General features: G+C 44.2%; 1 protein-coding gene across 1 annotated transcript in view; it reads left to right on the top strand.

Annotated features, from left to right (window-relative positions):
* Nucleotides 1-1,113: 1,113 nt before the first annotated feature.
* The window catches only part of LOC124799190 (protein madd-4-like), a 571,457-nt gene continuing 551,378 nt past the window's right edge, over nt 1,114-21,192 (top strand). The window contains exon 1 of the mRNA XM_047262725.1: nt 1,114-1,266. Coding sequence (XP_047118681.1) covers nt 1,114-1,266 — 153 coding nt within the window. The remainder of the gene's footprint in view (nt 1,267-21,192) is intronic.

Raw genomic sequence — 21,192 nt, forward strand, 5'->3', positions numbered from 1 at the left:
CTTTCCTCATGTCAGCACGTTGTAGGTGTCGCCACAGACGCCAATCTTGTGTGAATGCTCTGGAAAGCTAATCATTTGCATGTCAGAGCATCTTCTTCCTGTCGGTTAAATTTCGCGTCTGTAGCACGTCATCTTCGTGGTGTAGCAATTTTATTGGCCAGTAGTGTACATTGAAACCATTCACTCGCGGGTTGGTAAATTTGTTACCGGGAAGTTCGATCAGCACACGACCGTTCCCGAGATGCTTTGTGAACTCAAATGGGAATCTCTGCAGGGATGACGACGTTCTTTTCGCGAGGATCTGTTGAGGAAATTAAAAAAACTGGCATTTGAAGCCATCAGCAGAACGATTCTACGGTTGACAACATACATTTTGCGTAAGCACAAGGAGGGTAAGATGAGGAAAAATGGGGCTGTTACATGGGCTTAGAGAGAGCCATTTTTCAGTCGGGCACCCTCCATTCGGTGGCTTGCGAATTACCTATGTAGACATAATTACCACTACTGCTACTACTACACTACTGGCCATTGAAATTGCTACATCACGAAGAAGAGGTGCTACAGGCGCGAAATTCTCCAGTTGAAAACGTCTGGTAAATGGTGGCCGAGCAACTGGCTCGTCACAATACGCCAGTCACTACTCTTGATGAACTGTGGTATCGTGTTGAAGCTGCATGGGCCGCTGTAACTGTACACACCATCCAAACTCTGTTTTAGCAATGCCCAGGCGTATCAAGGCCGTTATTACGGGCAGAGGTGGTTGTTCTGTCTACTGATTTCTCGGGATCTACGCACCCAAATTGCGTGGAAATGTAACCACATACATGTCAGTTGTAGTATAATATATTTGTCCAATGAATACCCGTTTCTCATTTGCATTTCTTCTCGGTGTAGCAATTTTAATGGCCAGTAGTGTACTATTAATGTGTGAAGCAAGTGAATGAACGAATAAAAATGATTTCATGCCAGTATGTCTGGAGCGTTGATTCCATTCATCGTCAGAACGACTCCATAAACACATTTTCGTCAGTCGAAAGTAGTCGCGCCGTTCTAGAACAGGACCGGGACCGAAGAGCCCAAATGTAAATACGGCTAACATCGGTGATACCTAGGATGGAATCGCCCGTAGCGGGCATTAGCAGAGGGCCCGCAGTGAGTTTTTCGCGTGGCCCGGCGCCCTGCGGCTTCCTGGACCGCCCCCCGCCGCCCCCCGACCCCGCCGGCGGCCCCTGCCGCCCGCAGCCTGGAGCACCTCCGGGCCGTCTGGTAATCCCCTCGGCAGAGCCCCTCCTAATACCCCCTTAACTCGGCCTCCGGGCCTAACTGGCGACCGCCCCGCTGCCGCGGTGCAAAAACTGCTTCCCAATTCCCCTGCAGCTGTTCCCCACCTGCTCCTCGTTTGCATCGCTCGCGACCGACATTCAGGGTCAAAGTGGCTCTAAACCCGCGCAACAGGGCAATTTCCGCATCCCTCGTCCTCGTACCTCTTACACTGATGGCTATTAGGGTTGCAGTAGCAGGAGGAATATCATTTTCTATCCTACTAGGCGTAGGTAAAACACAGTTTATCATCACTCGCACTGGCAGTGACACAAAGGTCAAAGCGATATGAAATGGTTTTCAGGAGGTGCTGCTCCCCTGCTCTTATATAGTTGAAAAATGTCATATTACCGCCTTCAGCCGCCGGTAGGATACACTACAGGCCATTAAAATTGCTACACCACGAAGATGACGTGCTACAGACGCGAAATATAACCGACAGGAAGAAGATGCTGTGATATGCAAATGATTAGCTTTTCAGAGCATTCGCACAAGGTTGGCGCCGATGGCGACACCTACAACGTTTTGACATGAGGAAAGTTTCCAACCAATTTTTCATACACAAACAGCAGCTGACCGGCGTTGCCTGGTGAAACGTTGTTGTGATGCCTCGTGTAAGGAGGAGAAACGCGTACCATCACGTTTCCGACTTTGATGAAGGTCGGATTGTAGTCTATCGCGATTGCGGATTATATTATTGCGACATTGGTGCTCGCGTTGGTCTAGATCCAATGACTGTTAGCAGAATATGGAATCGGTGGGTTCAGGAGGGTAATACGGAACGCCGTGCTGGATCCCAACGGCCTCATATCACTAGCAGTCGAGATGACAGGCATCTTATCCGCATGGCTGTAACGGAACGCGCAGCCACGTCTCGATCCCTGAGTCAACAGATAGGGACGTTTGCAAGACAACAACCATCTGCACGAACAGTTCGACGACGTTTGCAGCAGCATGGACTATCAGCTCGGAGATCATGGCTGTGGTTACCCTTGACGCTGCATCACAAACAGGAGCACCTGCGATGGTGTACTCAACGACGAACCTGGGTGCACGAATGGCAAAACGTCATTTTTTCGGATGAATCCAGGTTGTGTTTACAGCATCATTGTGGTTGCATCCGTGTTTGGCGACATCGCGGTGAACGCACATTGGAAGCGTGTGTTCCTCATCGCCATACTGGCGTATCACCCAGCGTGATGGTATGGGGTGGCATTGGTTACACGTCTCGCTGACCTCTTGTTCGCATTGACGCCACTTTGAACAGTGGACGTTACATTTCAGATGTGTTACGACCCGTGGCTCTACCCATCATTAGATCCCTGCGAAACCCTACATTTTAGCAGGATAATGCACGACCGCATGTTGCAGGTCCTGTACGGGCCTTTCTGGATACTGAAAATGTTCGACTGCAGCCCTGGCCAGCACATTCTCCAGATTTCTCACCAATTGAAAACGTCTGGTCAATGGTGGCCGAGCAACTGCCTCGTCACAATACGCCAGTCTCTACTCTTGTTGAACTGTGGTATCGTGTTGAAGCTGCATGGGCAGCTGTACCTCTACACGCCAGCCAAGTTCTGGTTGACTCAATGCCCCGGCGTATCAAGGCCGTTATTACGGATAGCGGTTGTTGTTCTGGGTACTGATTTCTCAGGATCTATGCACGCAAACTGCGCGAAAATGTAATCACATGTCAGTTCTAGTATAATATATTTGTCCAATGAATACCCGTTTATCATCTGCATTTCTTCTTGGTGTAGCAATTTTAATGGCCAGTAGTGTACTATGTTTACACAGTTGCTGTCAGTCGTGTGATCATCATCAGGTTTATCAAAATATTCACAGCGCCACGTTAGGCGAAATATAAAACCGTATCGTCAGGCGATAAAAACATGAACAACACATTGTTCTTTTATCGTAGATTGATTACATATTTTTTATTATGATGTGATAACAGTGTATTATTCATGTTTTTATCACTTGGTGATAAAGATTTTATATTTCGCTTAACTTGATGCTGTGAATACTTTGATGTACCTGGAAATGGTCAGACCACTTTTTCTCAAACAGTTCCTGAAAAATCATTAAAATCCAGTTTCAAGTGCCCAGGCATCTTCACAGTCGAAGTACTAGCTTTGTTGAACGGAGACGTGGAATAAACTGTTGACTCACTGAAGGATACAGTATGGCATCCACGTGAAGTGATTTAAAAGAGTCACAGGAGATGATTGTTCTGACTGGTTTACCACAAACAGTGGAGTGCAACATATCCTCCACCACAGTGATGAATGAAGTAATAAATGAAACTAGTAAATCAAAAATGTAATAAAGAATTCAGCGCATTTGTCTTTGTAGCTGATGCACTGATGCAGAGAAGCAAATAAGAAGGAGAAGAAGAAATGCAACAGAAATTAGAAATGTGAATCCACCAATTGAAGCAGTTTGGCATAACAATAAGCCACACGTAAAAGTTGTGATGTCAGTCAGCAGTCAAGGGTTACACGTGAACATCGGCCTGGATGAAGCTGTAATTTGACCACTTTCAGTACGTTACTTGTATCGTTCATAGAGACACAAAGTCTTGTACCGAATTAGTAATGGAATCCAGAAATGAGCTGTTTTACCACTAATTGTCCTATGCGACAAGAAAATTCTTTTAAGAGACAAGAAAACCATTAAGGAGGCAGTTTTTTTCTTGTAACTTTTGACACCCTTGAAATCTGTTATCTTCACCAGTACAAACAAGAGTAAACTACAGACTGCAGAAGTACACTGCTTGAGGTCTGTGCGAAAAACAAAAGGCTCGCGAAGACTGTATGAAATTATAAGATTCGAAATATTTTTGACACGTAGCGAGGATGGACCAAATAAGGAAAGCGAGAAACTAAGGGCATTTGTAGGCAAAAGACCTAGACTTCGGACCAGGAAACAGTGGATCAATCAAGTGAAAGAGGAAGCGAAACGCAGAGGATTCTGATGATACCAAGAGAGGGCAGAAGTGTACCTGGACACACAAAGATGGAAAGAGCTCTTACATCAGACTCCCCTTACTACTAATGTTTGATAGATTATGACTATGGTCACAATGGTGGTGACATCCTTACAGTCGAAGCTCTAACTTGGTTTATCAAGGATATGGAAGGAAATCTACTATTGCCAAAAAATGCTCTTCTACATCCATGTGACTTGATTTATTTGGTTCAAGGAAATTCTTAATACTGTGTTGCTTGTAGCACTCCCACGGACTGTTTATAAATATAGTTCTCGGCCGAGACGTTGGATGTTTTGTGTTCGCCGCACCTGAAGATGTCGTTCAGTTGCGCAGACGAAATATTGTGGAAATTTCGTAGTGACATCCAACGTCTCGCCCAGAACCATATTTACAAATTCTTAATACTGCTTGTCAGATGAGAATATCAACACCGAATGATTCAACTGAAGTTACAGTTATGGAAATTCGCTCACCTACTGTATTAAACTAAACTTCGTCCGAACAGGCCTTGGAAGGCCCAACGTATCCGACCGGCCTCCGTATCATGCTCAGACCACAAGCGTCACGGGATACGGTGTAACTATTCGTGAGGTATCGTGGGCAAGTTGCAACAATATCACATCACACAATCATGTTAACATTATCTAACGCAAACATGCGATCGGACAGTTAGTGATGCCGGTAGCCCAACAACTATAATGTTCTACCACGTGATTGGCTCCCCACGGACGAAAGACACATAAAGCAAGGAAAATTTACGAGAAGGCAAGGCTCTAAATATTTAGAAAGGTGAAAGCTTATACAGGCACGGCTGAAGGCAAACAGACATTCGTACAGAAGCGAGTAATCACTTCTTATCGACAACTTTGTGTGGCGCTCTTCCGGGGGATCCAAGTCTGCTACAGAAATTTTCTAAAAGAAAAATCTGCCAAAGTTTTGCATTCCTTGCTGCGACAAGGCAAAGCAATCTTCCAGATTTGAAAAGCGAGACCAAAGGCTAACAGCTCTCCCCTTGCCAAGTAACAACGCGCCACGCGGTCAGTCTAACTCACCCTTCTTCGACTGGAGCACAGCTGTGGACGCTTCCCGTACCGGCGGCAGACTGCCTCCCTTTTTCTTCTCCAGCCTCTTCCACGCTCCGCGTGGCCCGGAAAACCCAAAGATGCAATTTCCGCCACCAACCTAACGCAGGTGGATTTCTCACAAGTAGCGAAAACCTCTTTGCCGACTTGACCACTACGAGAGTTGGCTATTCTGTACCACTGCTGCTGAATCTGTACGACTATGGCAGACTTTCTGCAGCAGACTACCCCACCGTCTAGCAACGTGACACACAACCACATTCATTCAATCACACCACTATGATAATTATGGGAAAAGAGAAACAAGGAAGGAAAGAGAAATACTAGTGAAAATGGGCTACCGGACTATTGAAAGGTGGCTACAGGACCCTTTCAACGGGTATGGAGGGGCATGTGGTCAGCGCACCGCTCTCCCGGCTTTCTGTCAGTTTACTACTTACTTTATTACCGCTGAAAAATTTAGGAAAGCATAGAAAGCGAGAATGTGTGAACGATTCAAGATTATTACAAACCGGTTAGAGGACCGAGCGAGTTGGCGCAGTGGTTAGACACTGGCCTCGCATTCGGGAGGCCGACGGTTCAATCCCGCGTCCGGCCATCCTGATTTAGGTTTTCCGTGATTTCCCTAAATCGCTCCAGGCAAATGGCGGGATGGTTCCTCTGAAAGGGCACATCCGACTTCCTTCTCTGTCCTTCCCTGATCCGACGATGACCTCGCAGTTCGGTCTCTTCCCACAAACAACCCAACCCAACCCAGCCCCGGTTAGAGGCGCCATGTTACGAATCGTGCGGCCCCTCCCGCTGGAGGTTCGAGTCCTCCCTCGGGCATGGATGTGTGTGTTGTCCTTAAAGTTTGTTTAAGTAGTGTGTAAGTCTAGGGACCGATGACCTCAGCAGTTTGGTCCCTTAGGAGTTCACACACATTTGAACATTTGAACATTATTATAAACTGGTTTACTTCACTCTCAAAATTAGGTTACAAATGTAACAATAAAAACTGCCTCTTAGCATCAAATGAACTACACATTACTTTTTGTACATTTGTAGTAATATACGCGACATATCTCAGCATGATCCGCTGTATCCAAATATTCTGCTATCCAGGAACCCGGGATCTGTTGCGAGTTGCCTATCCCGAGAAGTGTATGTCGCTGAAGAATCACCGATAAAGCCTTGAAAACTACAGAAAACAGAGTTAGTTTACGGCAGTAAAGCCTCGATTATTTAAAGAATCGCACTCTCGTATAGAAAACAGCTTCAAACGTCTGATTATTTTACATATGAGTTAACGTATGTTAGATATTTAAGTTGAAAGGGTCCTGCAGCCACCTTTCATTAGTCCAGTAGTCCATTTTCACTACCATTTCTCTTTCCTTTCCTTGTTTCTCTTTTATCATAACTCTCATAGTGGTGTGATTGAATGAATGTTGTTGTGTGTCACGTTGCTAGACGGTGGCGTAGTCTGCTGCAGAAAGTCTGCGATAGTCATACAGAGTCAGCAGCAGTTGTACAGAATAGCCAACTCTCGTAGTGGTCAAGTAGGCAAAGAGGTTTGCTCTACTTGTGAGAAATCCATCTGCGTTAGGTTGGTGGCGGAAATGGCATCTTTGGGTTTTCCGGGCCACGAGGAGCGTGGAAGAGGCTGGAGAAGAAAAAGGGAGGCAGTCTGCCGCCGGTACGGGAAGCGTCCACAGCCGTGCTCCAGTCGAAGAAGGGTGAGTTAGACTGACCGCGTGGCGCGTTGTTACTTGGCGAGAGGAGAGTTGTTAGTTTTTGGTCTCGCTTTTCAACTCTGAAAGATTGCTTTGCCTTGTCGCAGCAAGGAATGCAAAACTTTGGGAGATTTTTCTTTTAGAAAATTTCTATAGCAGGCTTGGATCCGCGGGAAGAGCGACACACACAGGTGTCGATAAGAAGTGAGCACTCGCTCCTGTATGAATGTCTGTCTGCCTTCAGCTGTGCCTGTATAAGCTTTTATTTTCCTAAATATTAATAGCTTTGCCTTCTCGTAAATTTTCCTTGCTTTATGTATCTTTCGTCTGTGGGGAGCCAACCACGTCGTTGAACATTAGAGTTTGTTGGGCTACCGTCATCACTAACTGTCCGATCTCATGTTCGTTTTAAAGAATGCTAACTGTTCGTGATTGTGTGATGTGATATTGTTGCAACTTGGCCACGATACCTAGAAATTGCGTTTCCACGAACCACGTGGGCACGCGGGTGTACTGCGAAACGTGTATCATTTCACGAGTTATTGCGATCAGTTATCAGGCAACAGCAGTTGTATGAATGATTCACACACATGATTTTAGGTGTAGATTATAACGGTGAATGAATCTATGCTTTTCTTTAATGTTTTAGGAGTTAATGTTTTCAGTAATTGTGTATATGCCTCACATCCATATCTTAGGAATAAATGATTTTATCTACAATTTTCTCTTGTGTTCCGAGGTTACGTTTTTGCACCTATGCCACTCACCTCGTAGCTTTCCCGTTAGCAGATCCAACGCGTTTCCTTACGCACAGGTCCAGTGATTAGTTTCCCCTTTTATTTTAAAAAAATGCTTTAGATTAAGTCTTATTTTCAGGTGTGTTGCTGGGAGCTGATCTTATGCAGTGTTCGTGCATTTTCTATTTTATTTTAAATGGTTGATTCTCGTGAACAGTGCACGGGAAATACTATTAATTACATCGCATCCCCTATGAGCGATATCACGACGTACGCAGTTTTATGAGTTTTTGGTTTGTGATCAAATTAATTTATTTTCGCCGGCCGAAGTGGCCATGCGGTTCTCGGCGCTGCAGTCTGGAACTGCGAGACCACTACGGTCGCACGTTCGAATCCTGCCTCGGGCATGGATGTGTGTGATGTCCTTAGGTTAGTTAGGTTTAACTATTTCTAAGTTCTAGGGGACTAATGACCTCAGAAGTTGAGTCCCATAGTGCTCAGAGCCATTTGAACCATTTTTTAATTTATTTTCCGACTCGGCCAAACCTTTGATTAATTGTATGGTTAGAGTCGGTGGGACCCTAATCTTAACCTAATAACCCGTAGAAACAGGTTAGTTACAAAATTTAAACATGTAAGCAAGAGAAAAAGTTTAACACAGACTTGAAATTATCCTTAAGTTTGCTGGAAGCCGCTAAGTGCTCTAATTATGAAACACTGGATGAATATAATTTGGTAACTTGCGATACATTTTAAGCAAAAAGTAGTTTCTCAGGCATCTCAATGTTGGTAACGTCATACCTCCTAAACTATGTATCGTACAATCAGTGGTATATGTGGATACCATCTGCAAAATTTATTGTGAATAGAATTTGTTGTAAAGAAGTAATAAATTCAGACATTATTCCTGAAGAAGACTGACTGCATAACAGTGAAAATGTAAGCGAAGAACTTTTTTCCGTTCATCGTATTGTGGGGGTCGCCATGGAGCAAACGTCTAAAATTTGTTGAAAGTTGTTAAGTGCTCTCATTCTCAGATACTGGATGAATGAAGTTTAGCTGTTTGCACACCGCCCGTTATGCTGCCTGAAGACAAACGCACAGTTTCTTGCTATAATTCTTATCTCATTGTGTGGTGTGCGTGCTGTAAGACCTTCAGTACACACACCATCAGATTATTTGACTTGTCGCTCTAACGAAGTAGGCGAGTGTCAGCAATATGTCTCGTGGTCTTATCGTGGCATGTTTATCTTCTGCCGTTAGGTCAGACGATAGAAATGCCACTTCCACACTCAGGGTAGCAGATTGACGGTGACCAACTTTAAACAGAACTTGATTAATTTTCACACACATTTATTAAAATAATGACAAGCATAAAAATTAGTTAACTTGGTTCTGGATGCTATTTACAATTGACAATCTGAAGTTCCTTTGGTATTGGTACGTTAATCTTATTCTCACATATATCTCTGATACTTGACAAAAGTGTCTATACGTTTATCTTCATGGCTATGTACAGGAATATGGTAATCTTATTAGGCGCAGACTGAAACTTGACTATAGACTGGTACAGACAAATGTAGAACTCGTACAGACTGGTACAGACTAATGCAGACTGACTAATCAGAGGTCTGTACATTTGTTATAATACCTGGCGCGTTTATGTATCACTGTGATTTTGTGATCCGTGAGGAGAAAAGGTTCTACGCAAGCAGTAATCTCATTGGCTACGTTACATATTAATATGCGGATCGGCGGAAGCAGAATTTGGTCCGTCTCTATGGCAGCGCCATCTCGTAGTGCGTTGACGGACGGGCGCTCCGCCTGCACTGTTGCGTTTAACAGAGCGCGCTCTAGTGGGAAAGTTGTGTACACGCTGACTACGCGGAACTATGTACACAACACATTGTGTTAAACGTAACATTATACCTTTTATGAGTAGACAGAGGCAGCATTTTAAATTTTTCAATTCGGTCAATAATTATCCAGTTGATAGTGGGTGCTACCTGCCATCAACACTCGTGTGGCGTTAAAGGGTACTGGAACTGAGGAGACAAATTTTTTACCAAGTGAGAGTTTAAGGCTATATGTCCAAACCTTCAAAGTTCGCCCCAAACAATCTACATTCGAGTGGGATTAAGTAATTTGCCAATGCCGAACAGGGGTTCTCATTGATCATTTTCTTCTGAGATGCCCCCCTCCAGGATAATTTAGAAGTCTGACTGAACTTCCAAACATTTGTAGTTGATCCAAATTTATACACTTCGTCGCAAATCGTATTTCAAACTAACAGCTGTTCTTTAGGTCAATGTGGTACTCTCAAAATCGACCAGATAGTAGTAGTTTCGAAATCGAAAATAGAAAGGTAGCAAAATACCCTTGTTTCAGGACAGAAACTAAGACTGAATTAGTGTGATGTCAGTCAGAAGTAGTTGTACAAAACAGTATCGTCCACCTACACGGATGTACATACACTCCAGGATTTCTGAGGCACGCACGTACGGGCGGGGGCCATGTACAATGGTGTGATACCAATCACTGCAGATGCAGAAATGTCATTTTCACAGTAAGTCTTTCGATTTGGCCAACTTAACACAACTGCAGCACTTTATTTTCGACTCAACAGAAAGCAGTTAAAAAAGGGTCGACATTGCGTGTAAACAGAATTTCCATCACAAGATAGTGCACGTTAGAAACTAGTTCGCAATTAGAATTGGTTTATTCTTAATCATCTTAAAAATATTTACATTCTTAATATTCCAGTTCTGTTTTCGCAACCGGGTTTACCAACATTTCCGTGAAAATTGATGAAAGACCTTGACTGATCTTGGGAATTTTGCTCCATTTTGATACGCGAGGGGATGCCTTCCAGTATATTTACCAGAGTGGGACGTAATGAATTGTACTTACGTTGCGAAAATGTTTCTGGCCCCTGCGTTCAGATTTTGTTAATACTGGTGCCTCCCTCCGTAGTTGGAAATACTACTTGCTTCTGAGTCCGCAGCTCATGGTCGTGCGATAGCGTTCTCGCTTCCCGCGCCCGGGTTCCCGGGTTCGATTCCCGGCGGGCTCAGGGATTTTCTCTGCCTCGTGATGACTGGGTGTTGTGTGATGTCCTTAGGTTAGTTAGGTTTAAGTAGTTCTAAGTTCTGGGGGACTGATGACCATGGATGTTAAGTCCCATAATGCTCAGAGCCATTTGAACCATTTGAACTTGCTTCTGAGGATGTTATAATTCGAAGGAGTCGGTTATGTGGATTAGTAAAGTACTACATTATTCCTATTCACTCCAAAAAATTTCATTGAATGCTTTCTTTCGCTGGAATTTTTTAAGAAGCGGGCAATGAAAGATTGATCTGATAACAGTTATGAGAACAGACGCCGGCGGTTCGTATGTACCACTTGGTGTTTCTAGGATTTGCAGCAGAACAGCGTGTAGTGCATGGAATAAAGCGCAGACACCGCTCCGCCATTTTCTAAAACTTTATTGGTGTGGCTATTGAGTTTGTGTCAAAAGTGGATTTCATTTGTTTTTGAGTGCTGTACGATGTAATCCTCAGTATCTGTTTATGCTATTAAAGGCAAGAAGTAATATTATCCTACTATTAAAATTTCAGTAGTCTAGTGCAGATTGTGTCGCAGTACTGGAATTCCACTCGCTTCAGCCGGTTTCTCTATATGAAACGTTTTTATAAGTAATGTCAGTCTCACAGTATGGGCCATACCAAATTCGGATAATATGGGCAATATAAGTTTAAACAAAAGGGGGGGGGGCGTACAATGCCAATGTTGAAGAATGAAGAATTGAAGACATAGTGTGCCAGAGAGGATCGAGCATTGGCGGCCCAAGACTTCCGGTTTACTGCCAACGGCCTTTTCAAAGAGGGCGGAAGAGCGGACAGAGGTTCAGGGCACTCTCTCGTCCTAGGGGTGGGAAACTGCCCCTAAAAGCGGAAGAATCAGCAATTATCAACGGCATGAGGGTGCAGAAGGCAATTGAAGCCACTGCATTAAAGAAATGTAACGTGTATTCACAGGACATGAAGCCTGTAATTGAGGAAGTGTCACGATGATCTCTCCATTGGCAAAAGATTCCGGAACAGTCCCCCATTCGGATCTCCGGGAGGGGACTGCCAATGGCGAGGTTACCACGATAAAAAGAGTGAATAATCAACGGAAGGATAACGTTCTACGAGTCGGGACGTGGAATGTCAGAAGCTTGAACTTGGTAGGGAAACTAGAAAATCTGAAAAGGGAAATGCAAAGGCTCAATCTAGATATAGTAGGGGTCAGTGAAATGAAGTTGAAAGAAGACAAAGATTTATGGTCAGATGAGTATAGAGTAATATCAACAGCAGCTGAAAATGTTATTCCGGGAGTAGGATTCGTTATGAACAGGAACGTAGGGCAGAGAGTGTGTTAATGTGAACAGTTCCGTGATAGGGTTGTTCTTATCAGAATCGACAGCAAACCAACACCGACACAAAATAGTTCAGGTATATATGCCAACGTCGCAAGCTGAAGATGAAGAGATAGAGAAAGTGTACGACTTTGCTGAAAGGGTAATACAGTATTTAAAGGGATATGAAACTCTAATTAGTCATGGGAGACTGGAATGCAGTTGTAGAGGAAGGAATAGAAGAACAGGTTACAGAAGAATATGGGCTTGGGACAAGGAATGAGAGAGGAGAAAGACTAATTGAGTTCTGTAACAAGATTCAGCTAGTAATACCGAACACTCTGTTCAAGAATCACAAGAGGAGAAGGTACACTTGGAAAAGGCCGGGTGATACGGGAAGATTTCAGGTATATTACATCATGGTCAGACAGAGATTCCGAAACCGGATATAGACTCAGAACACAATATAGTAAGCTGAAGTTTAAGACATTAGTCAGCAAGAATCAATACCCAAAGAAGTGGGATACGGAAGTACTAAAGGATGACGCGATACGGTTGAAGTTCTCTAAGACGATAGACACAGCAATAATGAATAGCCCAATAGGCAGTGCAGTTGACGAGTAATGGACATCTCTAAAAAGGGCCATCACAGAAGTTAGGAAGGAAAACGTAGATACAAAGAAGGTAACTGCGAAGAAACCATGGGTAACAGAAGAAATACTTCAATTGATCGATGAACGGAGGAAGTACAGACACGTTCCGGGAAACTCAGGAATACAGGAATACAAGTCGCTGAGGATTGAAACAAAAAGGAAGTGCAGGGAAGCTAAGACGAAATGGCTGCAGTAAAACTGTGAAGACATCGAAAAAGAAATGACTGTCGAAAGGACAGATTCAGCATACAGGAAAGTCAAAACAACCTTCGGTAACATTAAAAGCAAGGGTGATAAAATTAAGAGTGCAACGGGAATTCCAGTGTTAATTGCAGAGGAGAGAGCGAATAGGTGGAAAGAATACATTGAAACCCTCTATGAGGGGAAGATTTGTCTAATGTGGTAGAAGAAGAAACAGGAATCGATTTAGAACAGATTGGAGGACTTAAGATCAAATAAGACAGAAGGAATAGAAAACATTCCATCAGAATTTCTAAAATCATTGGGTGAAGTGAAAACAAAACGACTATTCACGTTGGTGTGTAGAATTTACGAGACTGGCGACATACCACCTTACTTTTGGAAAAGCATCATCCGCACAATTCCGAAGACGGCAAGAGCTGACAAGTGCCAGAATTGTGGCACGATCAGCTTAACAGCTCATGCCTCCAAGTTTCTTACAAGAATAACATACAGAAGAATGGAAAAGAAAATTGAGGATGTGCTAGATAACGATCAGTTTGGCTTGGCAAAGGAGAGAGGCAATTCTGACGTTGCGGATAATAATGGAAGCAAGACTAAAGAAAAATCAAGACACGCTCATAGGATTTGTCGACCTGGACAAAGCGTTCGACAATGTAAAATGGTACACGATGTTCGAAATTCTGAGAAAAGTAGGGGTACATCTACATATACATCTACATGGATACTCTGAAAATCACATTCAAGTGCCTTGCAGAGGCTTCATCGAACCACCTTCACAATTCGCTATTATTGCAATCTCGTATAGCACGCGGAAAGGATGAACACCTATATCTTTCCGTACGAACTCTGATTTCGTGGTGATCGTTTCTCCCTATATAGGTCGGTGTCAACAAAATATTTTCGCATTCGGAGGAGAAAGTTGGTGATTGGAATTTCGTGAGAAGGTTCCGTCGCAACGAAAAACGCCTTTCTTTTAATGATTTCCAGCCCAAATCCTATATCATCTCTGTGACACTATCTCCCATATTTCGCGATAATACAAAAAGTGCTGCCATTCTTTGAACTTTTTAGATGTACTCCGTCAGTCCTATCTGGTAAGGATCCCAGCTATAGGCTGAGACGGGTCGTATACAATACATACTACAGCCAAGAAGGAATAATAAGAGTGAACGACCAAGAACGAAGTGCTCGTATTAAAAAGTGTGTAAGACAAGGATGTAGCGTTTCGCCCCTAGTGTTCAATCTGTACATAGAGGAATCATTTATGGAAATAAAAGAAAGGTTCAGGAGTGGAATTAAAATTCAAGGTTAAAGGATATCAATGAGACGATTCGCTGATGACATTGCTATCATGAGTGAAAGTGAAGAAGAATTATATGATCTGCTGAACGGAATGAACAGTCTAATGAGTACAGAGTATGGATTGAGAGTAAATCGAAGATAGACAAAGTTAATGAGAAGTAGTAGAAATGAGAACAGCGAGAAAGTTAACATCAGGATTGATGGTCACGAAGTAGATAAAGTTAAGGAATTCTGCTACTTAGGCAGTAAAATAACAAATGACGGACGGAGCAAGGAGGACATCAAAAGCAGACCAGCAATGGCAAAAAGGGCATTCCTGGTCAAGAGAAGTCTACTTATATCAAATATCGGCCTTAATTTGAGGAAGAAATTTCTGAGACTGTATGTCTGGAGTACGGTTCAATTGGTTCAAATGGCTCTGAGCACTATGCGACTTAACGTCTGAGGTCGTCAGTCGCCTAGAACTTAGAAATAATTAAACCTAACTAACCTAAGGACATCACACACATCCATGCCCGAGGCAGGATTCGAACCTGCGACCGTAGCGGTCGCTCGGTTCCAGACTGGAGCGCCTAGATCCGCACGGCCACTCTGGGCGGCCTGGAGTACAGTATTGAATGGTAGTGAAACATGGACTGTGGGAAAACCGGAACAGAAGAGAATCGAAAAATTTGAGACGTGTTGCTACAGACGAATGTTGAAAAGAAGATGGTTTTGCGCAGAATCGGAGGGAAGGAATATGTGGAAGTCACTGATAAGGAGAAGGGACAGGATGGTAGGACATCTGTTAAGACACGAGGGAATGACTTCCATGGAACTAGAGGGAGCTGTAGAGGGCAAAAGCTGTAGAGGGAGACAGAAATTGGAATACGCCCAGCAAATAATTGAGGACGTAGGTTGCAAGTGCTACTCTGAGATGAAGAGTGGAGGAATTCGTGGCGGGCCACATCAAACCGGTCAAAAGACTGATGAAAAAAAAAAAAAGATGGTCGAGTAGGATGATCCGAGATTTCAATGAAATTAGCAGTTTCCAGTGTTTTTAAGGTGAAAAAGGGCTGATACTGATCGTTTTAACATTACTAGAATTACGTTACAAAGGAGATTAAAATCAGTGTAGTGAATCATCATATATTTAAGACAGTTCAGATGGGCTTTTTTCAACTCAACGTTTGAAGAAAATTACGAAGGAATGGTTGTAGCATTAGAGATTTAGATTCCATCTTAATTGTCGGTAGCTAAGATTGAGTTCCAAACGTTGATTTACGATTTGTCAGAAAACTTAAAACTGCCTCCCAGCTTTAATAGAAGGAAGTGTTTGGAGGTAAAGCTTTCCGTCAAAACATCATGAGGAAGTGATAAGAACTGTCTTACAGAAAACCACGGCCACAAGTTTAATGCGTTTGGTTGGATTCAATCGATCACAAGTCGAAAGGATTTTAACAGTTTTATTATCTTGTACTGTTCATATACAAACAGATTAATTTGTTTGTGGGTATCAAAAACACGGTTTTGGGTTTCCATTTGTCAATGGGGAAAAACGGGACCCTGGCAGGGTAAAAAAAAAGATTGGAAATTTGTGGTAAGGTCTTACAGGACCAAACTAGTTAGGTCATCGTTCCCTAGGCTGACACACTACTTAACCTTACTTAAACTAACTTACGCTATGAACAACATACACGCCCATGCCCAAAGGGGATTGGAACCTCCTCCGGGGGTGGGGGCGGGGGGGGGGGGGGGGAGGGGGAACCGCGCGGACCGTGACAAGGCGCCTCAGATCGCTCGGCTACTCCGCGTGGCTCACAGGGTCACTTTATTGTCCGTCTCTCTGCCTGCCTGTCCGACTATTAAAAACGTTGTTTCTCGAGAACGGTTAGACGTATCAACTTGAAATTTATGTCACATGCCAAGGTCTATGTAAAAAATTTAAGCATCTAAGACAAAGCCACTTACTTCACGAATTTTGACACACTCAAACTCACTCATCAAAATCTGTAGTATACTTTCCGTTGACCTAGAATCATACCGAGGGAGGTGGCACAGTAGTCGGCACATTGGGCTCGCATTCGGGAGAACAGTGGTTCAAACTGGCGTCCGGCCACCGTGATTTAGGTATTCCGTGATTTCCCTGAATCGAGTCACTCAAATGCCCTTTAGAAGGCCACGGCCGACTTCCTTCCCCATCCTTCCCTAATCCGATGGGACTGATGACCTCGCTGTTTCGTCCCCTCCTCCAAATAAACCAACTAACCGACCTGGAATCATGAAATGAGGCAAGAAGCAAGGTCTCATAGTATAAGTAGGCGAGAAAATTTGAGACTATTAATTTTTAATTGTATCACACGATTTTTTTTGTCCGACTGCCTGTCAGTCCGTCTGTTAAAACCCCTTTTTTCTCAGCAGCGGATATAAATAATGAACTGAAATTTATCTTACACACTAGAGTTTATGGTCCCTTCGTGGTGTAAAAAATTTCAGCTTCTCCATCAGTGCAATCAAAAGATACTGGCGTTTACGTTACATATTTTGTGATCATGGCAGTATCGATATCGATAACCGGCAAAAATCGTCGAAATTCTCGATTCACAGGATGGTTGAACTGTCAAGTTCGTGTGAAACGCTCTGCGTGCCAGTCTTACTCGCTCTTATCCAGATATTTTGAATTTTTTTTTTAATTTTATGACCCTTTCCCCCCTATACTTTTCTTAACATTTCGACTTGTATGTATCTGAAAATCTCTTCTTGCTGTGAGTCGGTTTGGTTAGAAATGTTTTCTCCAGCATTTAAATAAAAACAAATGTTCAAGAATAGATTTCTTGCATTTATACCTTATTTGAAAAGCGCAAAAAAGTTGTATACCAATTTTGGCTTAAATGGCCCATACTAGATGCCGTTCTCCTAATGGCGGATCAAAAAGTGTACGATTTACTACCCAAGTTATTATTCGCTTCAGACCAGTTTAACTAAGTTTAGCCATGTCACATACACCACAATAAAACATTAATCGCTTTACACTGGAGCTCTGAGACCATAAGAGCGCGGTGCGAATAATTAGCCGGAATACATTACGCACGTCTCACGCGAGCGCGGCTGATCTATAAGCGCTGTTCCAGTGTCTGGACTCCCTACCAAGTAGGAACGACGACAGGCATAGAATGACTTCTGAGACGCGCTGCTAGAAACGTAAGAGGTCGGTATAGCTCACGCGAAAATATAACAGAAGCTGAAATGGGAGTGCTTGGAAGAAAGACGACATAGTTCTCGCGAAACCCTGTCTGATTAATTTAGAGACCTGTATTCGGCGGCGACTATATGGAAATTGTAGTGCCATCATCGTATGCCTCAAGTCGCGTTCATGCGATTAATGTAAGAGAGATTACGACACCTGCAGAGGTGTGTAGGCAATAATTTTTTCATCGCTCAACGCAGGAATGGAGTAGGTCAGAAAAGCGATAATATTGGTACGATTTTCCTTCCTCCATCTACTGCGCAGCATATTGCAGAGTACGTGTGTGGATGCAGCCAATAGTACGAATGATAAGAGACAATTCAGATGGTTCAAATGGCTCTGGGCACTATGGGACTTAACATCTGAGGTCATCAGTCCCCTAGAACTTAGAACTACTAAAACCAATGTAACATAAGGACATCACATACATCCATGCCCGAGGCAGGATTCGAACCTGCGACCGCAGCGGTCGCGCGGTTCCAGACTGTAGCGCCTATAACCGCTCGGCCACACCGGTCGGCGATAAGAGAGAATTATTGTTACGTTGTGATTAATTTTGACTCGACGAATCTGGTTGGCATTGACCGTTAATGTGATACAGCTCGAAGGAATTTATGGAGGGCCGGCCGGTGTGGCCGAGCGGTTCTAGGCGCTTCAGTCTGGAACCGCGCGACCGCTGCGGTCGCAGGTTCGAATCCTGCCTCGGGCATGGAAGTGTGTGATGTCCTTAGGTTAGTTAGGTTTAAGTAGTTCTAAGTTCTAGGGGATTGATGAGCTCAGAAGTTAAGTCTCACAGTGCTCAGAGCCATTTGAACCATTTTAACTCTATGGAGGAAACAATGTTAACAGAGTTGGGCGTCTCTTGAAAACAAAAAACAAAAAAAAAAACAAAAAACCATTGTGTTAAGAGTCCTTCCGACGTTCCTTGAACTTTAGGGCTCTTTTGGGGTACGTAAAGGACGATCTAGGTCTTTGCAAGGCAGGTGTCCTCTGTATCCCTTGTTATTGCGGCGTGACATAGATCGGTCGGACTGACGAGATGTTGAAGACGGTTGTGTGGAATTTAAGCAAATAGACTACTGTGAAACATTTTCTTGCTGCTAGCCATCATATGGAATACAACAGCACGCATATTTTGGCCTCCACTTAGACATCCCTTGTATCTACATCAATACTCCGCAAACGTCGTTACGGAGTGTAGCGGAGAGTATTGGTGTACCAGTCTGACTTCTGTTCCAGTAGCGAAGGGTCCACGTGAAGAACGGTACCTGGTTAGCTTCCGTGTGAGGTGGAATCTCTCTAATTTTGCCTTCGTGGTATTTCGATAGGTATACATATGAGAAAGCAATATATTGGTAGCAACGTAAGGTCTCGAAAATTTAACAGTAAACCACACCGTAATGCAGAACGCGTCTCTTGTAACATCTGCTAAGCGCCGATCCTCTGAAGGTCTTCCCGCATTTCGCTACAATTTTCTATCGCTGCCATTTCTCTGTGCGCATCAACTTCGTACGCGAAAAGTCACACTGAACTTGCTATGCTGTCCTCTGGGTACCTTATATACACTACTGGCCATTAAAATTGCTACACCACGAAGATGAGGTGCTACAGACGCAAAATTTAACCGACACTAAGAAGATGCTGTGATATGCAAATGATTAGCTTTTCAGAGCATTCACACGAGGTTGGCGCCGGTGGCGACACCTACAACGTGCTGACATGAGGAAAGTTTCCAACCGATGTCTCATATACAAATAGCAGTTGATCGGCGTTGTCTGGTGAAACGTTGTTGTGATGCCTTGTGTAAGGAGGAGAAATGCGTACCATCACGTTTCCGACTTTGACAAAGGTCCGATTGAAGCCTATCGCTATTGCGGTTTCTCGTATCGCGACATTGCTGCTCGCGTTGGTCGAGATCCAACGACTGTTAGGAGAATATGGAATCGGTGAGTTTAGAAGGGTAATACGGAACGCCGTGCTGGATCCCAACGGCCTCGTATCACTAGCAGTCGAGAGGAAAGGCATCTTATCGGCATGACTGCAAAGGATCGTGCAGCCACGTCTCGATCCCTGAGTCAACAGATGGGGACGTTTGCAAGACATCAACCATCTGCACGAACAGTTCGACGACGTTTGCAGCAGCACGGACTATCAGCTCGGAGACCATGACTGCGGTTACCCTTGACGCTGCATCACAGACAGGAGCGCCTGCGATGGTGTGCTCAACGACGAACCTAGGTGCACGAATGGCAAAACGTCTTTTTTTCGGACGACCCAGGTTCTGTATACAGCATCATGATGGTCGCATCCGTGTTAGGCGACATCGCGGTGAACGCACATTGGAAGCGTGTATTCGTCATCGCCATACTGGCGTATCATCCGCCGTAATGGTATGGGGTGCCATTGGTTACACGTCTCGGTCACCTGTTATTCGCAATGACGGCACTTTGAACAGTGGACGTTACATTTCAGATGTGTTACAACCCGTGGCTCTACCGTCCATTCGATCCCTGCGAAACCCTACATTTCAGCACGATAATGCACGACCGCATGTTGCAGGTCCTGTACGGGCCTTTCTGGATACAGAAAATGTTCGACTGCTGCCCTGGCGAGCACGTTCTGCAGATCTCTCACCAATTGAAAACGTCTGGTCAATAGTGGCCGAGCAACTGGCTCGTCATAATACGCCAGTCGCTACTCTTGATGAACTGTGGTATCGCGTTGAAGCTGCATGGGCGGCTGTACCTATACACGCCATCCAAGCTCTGTTTGACTCAATGCCCAGGCGTATCAATGTCGTTATTACGGCCAGAGGTGGTTGTTTTGGGTACTGATTTCTCATGATCTAAGCACCCAAATTGCGTGAAAATGTAATCACATGTCAGTTCTAGTATAATATATTTGCCCAATGAATATCCGTTTATCCTCTGCATTTCTTCTTGGTGGCAGTTTTAATGGCCAGTAGTGTACATTGTGAAACGTAATGATCCTATAACACGCCTTTGGATACCCCCTAACTTACTTTTACGCCTAAAGATTTCTCTTGTTTGAAAGTGACAACCTGTGTTCTAAGACAGAACGCAATCACCGTTCAGTGTGACAGCCTTACCGCCCACGTGGTACCACTCTATTGGTCGACATGGGAGTCAACGTCTTGCTGCATCAACAACCTCCCCATCATCCAATGATCCAAATGGCTCTGGAACTTAACATCTGAAGTCATCAGTCCCCTGAACCTAACTAACCTAAGGACATCACACACTTCCATGCCCGAGGCAGGATTCCAACCTGCGACCGTAGCAGCAGCGCGGTTCCGGACTAAAGCGCCTAGAACCACACGGCCACAACGGCTGGCTCCCCATCAACCACTTACTGCTTCCCGTGGAACGCATCCTTCTCGGACCCAACAGATGGAAGTCGGAAGGCGCGAGATCCGAGCTGTAGGATGAATGAGAAGGAACAACAGTGCTGTGAAGTTTCGTGAGCTACTCAAGAGTGCGTACACTTGTGTGAGGCCTTGCGGTGTCATGGAGAATAATAAAGTCGTTTACATTTTTGTGCCGAC

Source organism: Schistocerca piceifrons, chromosome 5 (assembly GCF_021461385.2).
Source record: "Schistocerca piceifrons isolate TAMUIC-IGC-003096 chromosome 5, iqSchPice1.1, whole genome shotgun sequence".
Classification (NCBI taxonomy): Eukaryota; Metazoa; Arthropoda; class Insecta; order Orthoptera; family Acrididae; genus Schistocerca; species Schistocerca piceifrons.